The sequence below is a fragment of the Uloborus diversus genome, chromosome 7 (genome assembly GCF_026930045.1).
Source record: "Uloborus diversus isolate 005 chromosome 7, Udiv.v.3.1, whole genome shotgun sequence".
Classification (NCBI taxonomy): Eukaryota; Metazoa; Arthropoda; class Arachnida; order Araneae; family Uloboridae; genus Uloborus; species Uloborus diversus.
In genome coordinates this window covers 80,567,660-80,579,265 of record NC_072737.1, presented here as the reverse complement: position 1 = coordinate 80,579,265, position 11,606 = coordinate 80,567,660, and the positions used below count along the sequence as shown (strand labels likewise).

At 32.1% G+C, this 11,606-nt stretch overlaps 1 protein-coding gene across 1 annotated transcript in view; it reads left to right on the top strand.

The window, feature by feature from the left end:
• Positions 1-11,606, top strand: part of LOC129226759 (ubiquitin carboxyl-terminal hydrolase 25-like) — a 106,312-nt gene that overhangs the window by 68,818 nt on the left and 25,888 nt on the right. Inside the window, exons 16-17 of the mRNA XM_054861389.1 lie at positions 9,016-9,207; positions 10,414-10,550. Of these exons, the coding sequence (XP_054717364.1) occupies positions 9,016-9,207; positions 10,414-10,550 (329 nt within the window). The remainder of the gene's footprint in view (positions 1-9,015; positions 9,208-10,413; positions 10,551-11,606) is intronic.

Here is an 11,606-nt window from a genome sequence, read left to right as displayed (position 1 = left end):
CGCAGCCGCTTGTCTTTTTTTGCGATGTGATTTTACTGCTTGGACAACATTTATTTTGAATTTACTGTTATTTTCTACACTTCTTTTGTTTCATATTCTGTAGTAGCGAAATTTCACGTTCTTAGTTTTGCCACGCCCACTCAAAAAAAAAAAAAAGCAATTCAATTGCATCCGAGTTCGATTCCATCACTCTTAAGAACTTCATTATTAAACTTATCAAAGTTTATCTTCATTTGTTGAAGGTTTTGGAAAATAAAGGTCTTTAGTCAGGCTATAGAATACAGAAAAAGAGGAATTCTAATACTCTAAAACAGTAGTGCCCAACATACGGCTCGCAAAACTAATCCATGTGACCCACTGCTACGTTCAATGTCAGGAATCAAACATGTTCTGGAATTTCTGTTTCTATTAATTTATATGCATTTGAAAATATGCAAATAAGTAAACAAAACAAGTATACTTTTGAATCAGAAGATTGATTCATTACTAAATGGTTTTTTCAAAACAGATCTGATTTAGAAACATAAAAAACTAAACTATGTGGCTTTACTTTAAAGAATCAAAATACTGTCAAGTAACGTGGATGATTAAATGCACTGTTGACACTAAAAGGCAACTTTTGAAGCAAATTTATTGAAACTTAGTGACGACTCATTCAACCTTTGTCCCATTCAATATCATTCTGCCTGTTTATAAATAAAATATCTGACATTTAAGCATCATCCTATTCGTTTCACTGCATTTTTACTTTACTTATATTTATATGAGAAAGTCAAATAAGAATAGTTTGGTTTTTTAAGTGTACACTTATATTTTTCCCATTACGAGTAAGTGCTTCAATGAGGCTGTAGCATTCATGTAGATGTTTTGCTAATGCTCATTTCCAAAAATTATCAAGTTTGAGATTAAATAGTGTTATTCTTTTTGAGTAACGAGGTCATGAAAATTTTCATTGAAGTCATGAAAAAGTCTTGGAAAGGTCATGGAATTTTTTCATCCAAATAGAGTATGAACCCTGTTAAAAGGATCGTTAATAACAGTTAAAGAGTTAATCGGTTAAGGAGAAGGGCATATATATATATATATAGGAGTCCAGGGTCCCCGGAATCCTCCCCAAATTAGAAAAAGTTATAGGTAATAAGTAATTATTATAGGGGATATTCGAAACTAGGTGCACCAAGCACTGTTAACCCCTGCTAATTCCATTACCCGAGCAATGCCGGGTACGGGAATGCTAGTAGTACTATAAAAATGTGGTGAGTTATTTAGCGTTAATTTTAACATGGACCGGTGATAATGTCTGCTGACCAGTATATATTCACTCACTGGTCCTAGTAAGAATTTTCAGTAATTTCTAATGTTGGATATTGTCATATATAATGAGTCATGAAGTAGTAAAGTATTGCATTCAATAAATTTATGTTCAAATTATTTTTTAGCAGTTAAAAAATTTTCTCCTCGCAACTCTGTATTTATTTGCTGACTTACTATGTATATGCCAAGTACTTAGAGCAACACTTGTGACACATATTTTTTAAACCTATAATGATATAGAATTTTTATTTAAGCTTATATGTATCTTAAAATTTTGGGGAAATTTTCATATGGATTGGGGGAAATGTTAGAAGGAAAAACATTTTCTGCACCCCTGCTGAGCACTTTCGACCCATCTGAAATAAAAAAATAATAAATATATACATATGTATAAAAATAATATACACACACTACACTATTTCTAATTTAGATATTTTCATTTAATAATTTTATCTAAAGGTTATTATAAACAAAGTTTCTCCACAAAATTTTCAACTTTTAAAAGCAATGTTATAATTTTAACACACAAACACATGCATTCATAAGTGTATCTATTAAATCAAATCCAGATCTAATTCCAGAAAAATAATAGTAAAAAAATCAGAGCATCAAGATTATCTTTAACAGTGAATAATTAATAGCCAAATTACTAAATACATCATTTCGGCAGTTAAATATTTTAAAAGTTATTTATAAGACATAAATATAAACAGAAATTGAATACGTACCTTAAAAGTTATCGTTCTTCGAAATACAGGCTTTTTGCAGCAAAATTCCAGTGAAATACCATCAGGACATGACAAAAAACGATGAACTTCATCACGTTGTCCACGTGCAATCAAATGTCCAATTTGAACTTAGACACTTTCGACTCAACGAATGACGTCATGCGCCTCCAACCTCTCAGTGTTTGACCCGGAGAAAAAGAGAGTAGTAGAGGAGGAAAATCGCGAAGGCCTCGCATTGGCGCGTGCGCCATAGCAGTCAGCGGCGGACATGCGCAAAAGGTACTTCTTTTCCTCGTTTGAGCGGGCTCTGTTTAAACGCTGCTTGTTTACGTCAGCAGTTCTGAAGTTATGATGCACAGTATATTGTTTTGTCTGCGAATGCGACTGAAGTTTTTAATGAGCTGCAATAATCTTTTCATATTTTATATTATTTCTTTAGATTAATTAATTAAATCGTATTATTCTAAACAATTTTGTTCTGTAAATTTAGTTCGTTAGACAATTTTAAACTTAAAGTTCCTTTTTTACAGAAGTATCGCTAATCTTTTAGTATTTTGCTAGTGATCTTTCAAGACTTCCAATGCGCTTCTTTCTTTCGAAATAAAAGTAATCCGATTAAAAAAAATTTTGCACATCGGAGAAGTTTCTGATCAATGCTCAAAATTTAACTTTATGACAGGGTGCCCACAGGAGTGATTATGGCGCAATTGTGCCATCTATTTTTTTTTTGGGGGGGGGGGGATTTTTTAATTATTCTTTTTACTTTATTTTTATTCAAATTATTTACTCATATTATTTTACTTTTTTATTTTCATCTGTGTGTGTGTATTTTATTGGGGAGCGAGTACACTTTTCTTTCAAAACAATAATAATTAAAAATAAATAAATAGGTAAAAAAAAATAAAAAAGAGGGTTAAAAATAAAAAAAGCGCTAAGGCGTTCGGAAATATTGGGGGGTGGGGGTTGTGCCATTGAACTTTGGTGGGAGCACCCGTGTTTTATGAGCAATAAACAGGGGAAATATGTGAAGATAAAAGATGCATGATTTTTTTACAGGCCAAAGTCTACAAGCACTTTGAGTTCAATGGATTGGTGGGGTAGAAGGCAATAATTGAAAAAGTTTAGGTTTCATAAGTTTTTAGTTCAGATTATTTTAGCAATTAACTTTATCTTTGTGATACAGATGTCACAATTGTTAATTTTGCTGTTCTTTCACTTGATGTAAGGCAGTGGCTCCTCACTATTGAAAATTAGATATGCTACATTTACATTAATTGTTTATTACAGTGATTTGCTTCACTTGTGTTAGTACATTAGGGTAGTTCAAAAATACACTTTAAAAAAACAGGTTTCTCCTAGAAAACAGGACACCACTCAATGTTTTATACTTGTGGATAGTAAAATACTGGAAGAATTTTAACTTCCTATTCCAACTGAAAGAGGGTGCTCGACCCCCTCCCTCAAACTTCATAAGTATGAGGAGGGGGTTAAAAAATACATTTAACTGAAAAAACAATTTTGCATACTATAATCTACACGAGTTATATGCATATTCATTGCAATAAAATAATTACTTACATAAAAAAAAACAGCTGGGGAAATTAAATGTTTCTAAATTTGTGACTTTTTCTATGCTAGAGCTAATGTTAAATTAAGGGGTCATTGAGCACCCTCTTAAAATTTGAGTAAGAAGCTAAAACTTTTACAGCACAATACTATTAGTAAGTCTAAAAAAAATAAGGGGTGTCTTGAGCGACTTGGGGGGTCTAAGGGGTGTCGAGCTGAGAGAGAAAAAAAAAAAAAAAAATTGAACCGCCCTTAGTACATATTTTTGATTATTTCAGCTTGAGTAAATTAAATTTGGTAACCATTGTTTGTAAAGTTTAAAAATGAGGTAAATTTTATCAAAATTTGAGATGTATATATTAATGTTGCAAAATGAAGGTGGAGATCGATAACCTGGAATTTTTCACAAAACCACCTGGAAAACCTGGAAATGTCAGGGAATTTCATTCTTGAACTTCCGTGGCAACCCTGTGATTGTAGCGTAGCAAAGAAGAGGGAAATTTCATTAAAGTTTGATGTGCCTCTAAGTTTTCAACAATTTTAAAAATTCAAAAAAAAAAAAAAAATGTTTTGATTGGCGGTGCTCTCTCTTTGATGCTTTTAAAAGTATCCAAGGACTATTTAATGGTAGAACAAATTTCTGCTGAAAGCAATGTTTGATAACAGATTTTTTTTAAATGTTTTTTTCCCTTGTGAGTAAAAATTTTAATGTCTAACATAAATTTATAAGTTTTTTTTCCAACCTATTCAAACGCGTCATATTATACAGTAGAACCTCGATATTTCAATTCTCTTGGGACGGGGGAAAAAAGTCCAGATATCGAGTTTTTGAGTTATCAAGGTTTTAAAATAATTACACTAGTATCTCTCACAATTACACACACGTACGCTATATGCATTTATATATGTACTATGGGGACCACTTTGAATTATTATCAATAAAGTAGTCTTCAATATTTTACTAGATTTGAAATTTTATAATTGTCAAAAGTGCACAGGATGAGATTTTGAAATGAGCAACAATTTCAATTTGTTTTTTTCACCTAAAAATTTAAAAATTCTAATTTTATCTTCAACCAGTAACCCCACATTCAAAAAGTTCTCAGCAGCCATTTTGTATGAGTAAAAAAAGCAAAGCAATGAAAATGAGGAACGCATTTTCCATTTCCGCTTGAAAACTGACGGACGAAAAATCGACCCCATTTCCTCAAAGTGGACAACAAATGCACAAAAATTCTAAACTCTGGGGGAAACACAGCACCTCCCTCATGCCTCATACCAACACACCCCTATTATCCTGCCCCAATCCTCTATTCACAAAATTTACAACAAAAGGATTGAAAAACGTTAAGCAATATTGTCCCTGGAACTGGTTTTACTACAAAAGTTGCCAAAGGAAAACGACAATTGAAACTAGCTTCTGTGCAAAAATTTCGACGTATCAAGCGTTTCGAAAAATGAATTTCAAGATAACTGCGGAAAATACATAGGAGTTTTGTAGAAAATGCTGGGGATTTTTTTTTTTTTTTTTTGAGACATCAAGGGTTTTGAGATAAGGAGGTTCGAGATATCAAGGTTTGACTGTACATTCATAGCATCATATTATACATTGACTAGGTCAAGTATATATTGTCGCTACAGAACAACAGTAAAATATCTAATCCCAGGAATAATAGTAAAATATCCTACTGGTGCTCTGAGGCAACGATATATTATCTTTGATGCATTATTCTATCACTTTTTTGCTCATACAGTGATCTCTCGCTTATACGCAACCTCTGTTATATGCGTTTTTCACTTATGCACGTTTTTCTCACGGAATTCTTCAAAGAATGTGTTCTTTTTTGCACAAGTGTGCAATAGGGGGTGGAATTAGTCTTGTGATTGGACAACAAAAGGGGAGAACAAGTTACATACGAAAAGGTTGATGTCACTAAAAGTCGTGGTCAAGCAGTCAAGCATTGACGTAGCCTATCGAAGAATTTTTGCATCCTCATACACTTCAGCTCTTATCACGCGACATTTTTTAGGTTTTGGGGAATTCGCTTACGTACTGTTCAGTGTATAAAAAATCACTGGAGTCGTCAGATAAAATTTATTGGGGGGGGGGGGGACCAACTTTAACCCTGCTAATTTCAAGTTGCTTAAAAAACTATATATATTTTTGTATACATAGTAAAAATGGATTAGCAGTGTCATTTAATACGTAATCTTAAAAACTGAAACATCTTGATCAGCATATTTCACACAAAATAAAGAAACGTTTCCTAGCCAGCGCGTGTGATAAAAGTAACTGTGTGTGATAAATGTAACTGTGCATTATCGCCCTTTTTTGGAACTAAAACAGCGATAAGTTCTCCCAAAGTAATGGATTTTATCTTTCCAAATTCAAATTTTTATGGGAGTCGGACTCTCAATTATTGAGGGGATCCAGACCCCTCGGGCCCCCCCGGCCACGACGCCCATGTAAAAAATGACAAACCGTACAAGTTCAAATTTTACATTTTTATTAAATTACAATGCATAAACAAAAATTATGTGCGTGTAGTATACTATTAGTACAGTCAAACCCCTCTATAGCGAACCCGGGATATAGCGATCTCCCTGTTGTAGCGAACCTTTTAATTGGTCCGAACTGAAGCCCTATGTCATTAATACAATTCCATATGCTTATAACGATCCAGAAACACGAAAAAATCGGCTATAACGATCCTAAAATGTCTGATTTTTCAAGTTCTTCTTTGCACATGCCCCAATGAAATTCATTAGCAATTGTTCTCTCAGCAAACTCCATCTTCTACAATTCTCAACCTTTTTTCTAGGAAATCTTTAGTCCAAACCACATTCCTCATTTATTGTTCCTTGCAAGAGCAGCTGCTTCTTCAGGAGGGGGGGGGGGGGGCGAGCCGGTTTTCAAGCTCTCTCAATTTTCTCAACTGGTTTTAGTCAGAGGACGAGATTATTGGTCACTCGTGCGTTTGCTCTGATTTTTAGTTTAATTTCCACTGCGGATAATCGTGTGAACTAGGTAGAAATCATCATGGCCAGGTGAAATAAAGGCAAAGCATTTTCTGTTGAAGAAAATGTGTAATTAATTCGCAAATTAGAAAGTGGCGAAATCTAATCCTCACTTTGCAAAAAATTTTCGCTCTCAAAATCTACTGTAGCCACTATTTAGCAGAACCGTGATGCAATTGTTTCTGCCTATGAAACAAACATAAACGGCTGTAAAAAAATGCGAAAAGCAGTAAGGGAAAATGTAGACAAAGCGTTATTTAAGTGGTTCACTCTGCAGAGGAACAGAAATGTACCGATAACGGGAGCCATTCTGCAGGCAAAGGCAAATGAATTTGCCGAACATTTTAATGAAAAAGGGTTTGTCTGTTCTAACGGGTGGTTGGATAGATTCAAGAAACGGCACAACATAACAAGTGGAAAAGTTGTGGGTGAAGCTGCAAGTGTGTGCTCTTCTGATGTGAAGGATGCAAAATGTGTGGCCGGACATCATTCGAGATTACGACGAAAAGGATATTTTTAACACCAACGAAGCGGGCTTATTTTATAAGCTGACTCCAAATCAAACATTGAAGTTAAAAGGTGAAAAATGTGTCGGCGGAAAACACTCCAACACACGGATAACCACTTATTTGTGCTAACATGACTGGCTCTGAAAAACGAAAGTTGATGGTTATTGGAAAATCGAATAAACCCAGGTGCTTTAAGAACGTGAAGAAACTCTCTCTAGTTTATAAATCAAACAAAAAATCTTGGGTCCATTTCTGCTGCAAAAGCAGCTGTAAATATTTTGAACAATTTTTTTGCGACTGAAAACATTGACAAACATATTGTGGATTCTTTTGCAGTAGTTGAGAAAAAAATTGATATGTATATAAAATCCAAAAGTTTTCAACCGAAAATAACGTCTTTCTTCCATGCTACTGATAAATAAAAAAAAAAGTAAAATTTTAATTTGCTTATTATTGAGTAAAATATAGTTACTAGTTATTTCTAAAACTTAATTTTATTACCCTAACTACTAATTAAGTCATTGTGCAATTATGATGATTATTATTGTAAAATATTACTGAATTTTGACTATTTTTTGGAAAATCGGATGTAGCGAACCCCCGGTTATAGCGATCTCTCAAGTCGGTCCGTTGAGGGTTCGTTATTGCGGGGTTTGACTGTATTACTATAACTGATAATAACTTATTGCATTAAGGCTAATTTTTGGATTTTTCACTTATGCACAAATCTCACTTGTGCGCGAAAATTTCGTTGTCCCGTTTGGTCGCGTATAAGTGAGAGATCACTGTTTTATAAATTAAATGGTTGTCAGTGGTGGTATTTTATATTATTCTGCTGTTTTGTTTTCTAATTCGATAAGACAAATTTTATATAACTCGAATTTTTTTCGCATTCCCTGCAACTTTGACTTATTGAAGTTTCACTGTATTTTGAAAAATGGAAGTTACAGGGTTCTCATTCTTCCTAAATTTCCTTTAAAAAAAAATTCAGCTCCTAAAATTCCTGAAATTGTACTAAAATTTGATGGTGTTCCTAAAAAAAATTTGAAAATTTCACGGTGGTCTCTCTTTGAGAATTTAAGTAGTTTTTTTGAAGGAGGAGACCCTTCACAAAATATTTTCTCACAAAACAAACTACAAACTTTTCCCTAAATATTTAATCTAATAAATAGACAGTTCACAAAATACTTCATTGAAAATCAGACCTTCACAATATTTTACCTTTCGTAACAGACGGTTTACAAAATTCTTCCTCTGAAAAAACAAATCATTTAATGTTTGAAACAGACGTTTTTCAACTCTACCTGAACAAAACATACAATGCCTGATTTTTTTAGCATTTTAACTTTCTTTTACGCCTATCCCGATCATATAAGAATTTTAGAAGCCATTTGCATTCTCTTATGTAAAACTCGCTCATTTTAATTCTCTGTAATTTCAACATTTGGACATCAATTATTTTGTTCTTACCATTAGCCTGACCATTAGTTCTTACCATTAGTCATTAGTTTTCTTTGGTCTGTAGAGGACTTGTAAACTCGTCAGTTTCTCAAGTTAGTTCAAAATGTCAATCCTGTTGCACTTGAATCCATTTAACCCCCCCCCCCCTTCCTATAGAAATGAAAGTGTGGAAGACTGCAGATAATCGAGAGTTATTTATACTAGTTTTTGCTTATTATTGCGATATTCCTTATCAATACTTCTAGGAGGTAGGGCAAGATATCAAGTTAAAACATTGAAATTTTTTTCCATTTATCCCAATTGACCTTCAATCACTACTTTATAATTTCAGCTGCTTAAAACTGAATTTACATTTGCTCAAATATATTCTATTGTGAAGTAGTTTATGGTTGTAACGATTTTACATATTTGATTTTTAGAAGGTGATTTTGAACTTGGACCTGAACAGATGTTTGCATTACCTGAAGATTTACGACTGTATATAGAAGATGATACTGAAGCCTTTCAGTTGGAAATTGAGCATTGGGATTATGAACAAAGTCAAAAGAAAGATTCATCAACTATGACTGCTAATGATGGTGATTGTACAATTATTGCTGAAAAAAGAATGAGTAAGTTTGCTAATGGTTTGTTTTGTATCAAAAATTTAGTTTGCAATTTTAGGAAATGCAACTAAAATTCACTTGTTTACTTCATTTATAGAATACGGTTGAATTTCAAAATTGCGGACATTTTTCAGATTGTAGTTCAATTTAATTTTAAAGATTTTTCTGCAAACAATTTCCACATTTCTCATAAAATACAGTGAAACTATTTCATTTAGTCAAAACCAAAATCTAGTCAATGCTAACAAACAGATTTTATAAATGAACAGTATATTATGTGTCTGTGCAAAATAAAAGAAATTTATCTGCCAAAAGCAGAAGTTTATGAAACAGTCAATCACTCACTGAAATATTCAACAAGCATTCAGCATAAAAAATGTCAGCCTCTTTATTTTTGAGTGTTTTGTAACGAATAAATTACCTGTCTGTTTTGTATGTTGTATTTTAATTTATTATGTATAATATACAATTTCAGCATTAGTGCTTCTAATGTATTATTCCTTTTTATTGTTTTATTCACCAATTTGATGGTCTTTCCACGGGTAAAAATTTGCATTTTTTGTATCATTATATCATAAAAAATTATTTTTTTTTAATCTCAAAAATCTGAATTCCAGGGTCCTGCTGATTTTAGAGTTCAGCAGTATTAGGTTTCAGTTTAAAAATCTAATAAAATCAGGAAACAGTTTAGTCTAAAAAGTGAATGATATTACAAAACTATTTATGGACTTTGAAAAATTAGATATTTTAGTAAGTTTCTTTTTGGGATAAAATTAAGAGCACACTATTGAAAATATTAGTTGTGGGATAACCAAAGAAGTTTTAGTAATTTTTTTTAGCCAAAAATGTGAACATTGGTGCTTTTATTACTGCCAAAATGTTCTGCTACTTTTTTCTCAGGAGGCTTATTTTGGAAAATTCTGTTCCTAATCAGTAATTTTGAAACAAATGAGTGAGTTTAAGATTTAGTTATTCATCTTTTTGTATGAAACAGGCTTATATTCTATTCTTCAAAAAAACTAGATAGTATTATTTCAAGTTTATTCGATGTACAATATTCGTTTTTTTTTTTTTTTTTTCCAAATTGAAATATTATCTCAACTGAAGAATTTTTGTTTCATAATGGTAACAGAAATAGTCCAAAGATTTATTTTACAAAATATCGGCAGTAACTTTAATGTAAATTCTATGACATACCTCCTTTTTTTGTAGTATTGGATGAAAACAGCACATCTCGATTTTTTAGTGAACTTAGCATGGAACATGCTGCCTTGATGCACAAAGCTACTGTAAAGAGGATAGAACAAACCAAAATGGCAGGTCATAGTCCAGCAGAAATATTTGCAGAGGTACAGATTATAATCTTTTATTGCAGCTCTTTACCTAATTTTTATATAAGATGTCATTTTTCAATTAATGTTTGTTTTACAGCCTGTACAAATAATTATCTGTGATCGTAGTTGAGCGTTTACTAAAATGCAAAATTTATCCTGTTACTTTACTCTAAACAATACATCAAAAAAAGTTTAATGCTTGGCATTTTGAGATTTAAGCTGAAGAAATTCTTTAAAACCTTTTAATCACAAAATTTTATAAAACACTAGCATCTCGTAAAATCGTCACAAAATCGCTCTAAAACCAAATAATTCATTATTTAGTTATTCAGTGTCTGACAAAGCCCGGGCAAGTAAAGAAAACACTTTGGCTACTAACTTTGTACTTAAAAGAATCTTTTAGAAGTCATGCTATGCTGCATTTGCCTTTAATCTCTGATGAATAATTTTTGTGGCTCCTCAAATTTCCTCCTGGCTCCTAAGAATTTAGTTTCTCTTGGTCTCTTTTATGTATACCATGAAATAATTTTGCAGGGGTGAAACTTATGGCAATTGCCCCACACTACTCCAAAATGCGTTTCTTACATCATGTTGCTCCAGAAAGGCATATGGGGGATTTTCTCAACAAATTAACTTTTGCGAATGACAAGTATGAAAAATTCAACTCATTATTAGTTGACCGTTACAAAGACATTTAAGTATATAAATCAATGATAAGCTACTAAAAAAAAATAAATAATTTAAATTACTTTTTAAATGTCAATTCTGTCCCCTAACTTAAATACTTTGAAAACTCATGAAGATGTTTGTAAACTTTTAATTAATTAATAATGAAAAAGAAAGCAAAATACATCTGTTAAAATATTATTTAATAAAATTTTTAATAGTAGTTTGAAAAAGAGTTATTCATAGTTTTAAAGAAATATTTCTATTTTTGATAAAAATTCTTAATTTTTTGTGCTACAAAAAATTAAGATAAAACATTTATGCATCACTTACTATTTTACATTGCCTTAACACTAGAATTACGGCAGTTTTTTGTATACCTAGAAATACGGCGGGGGTCATTTT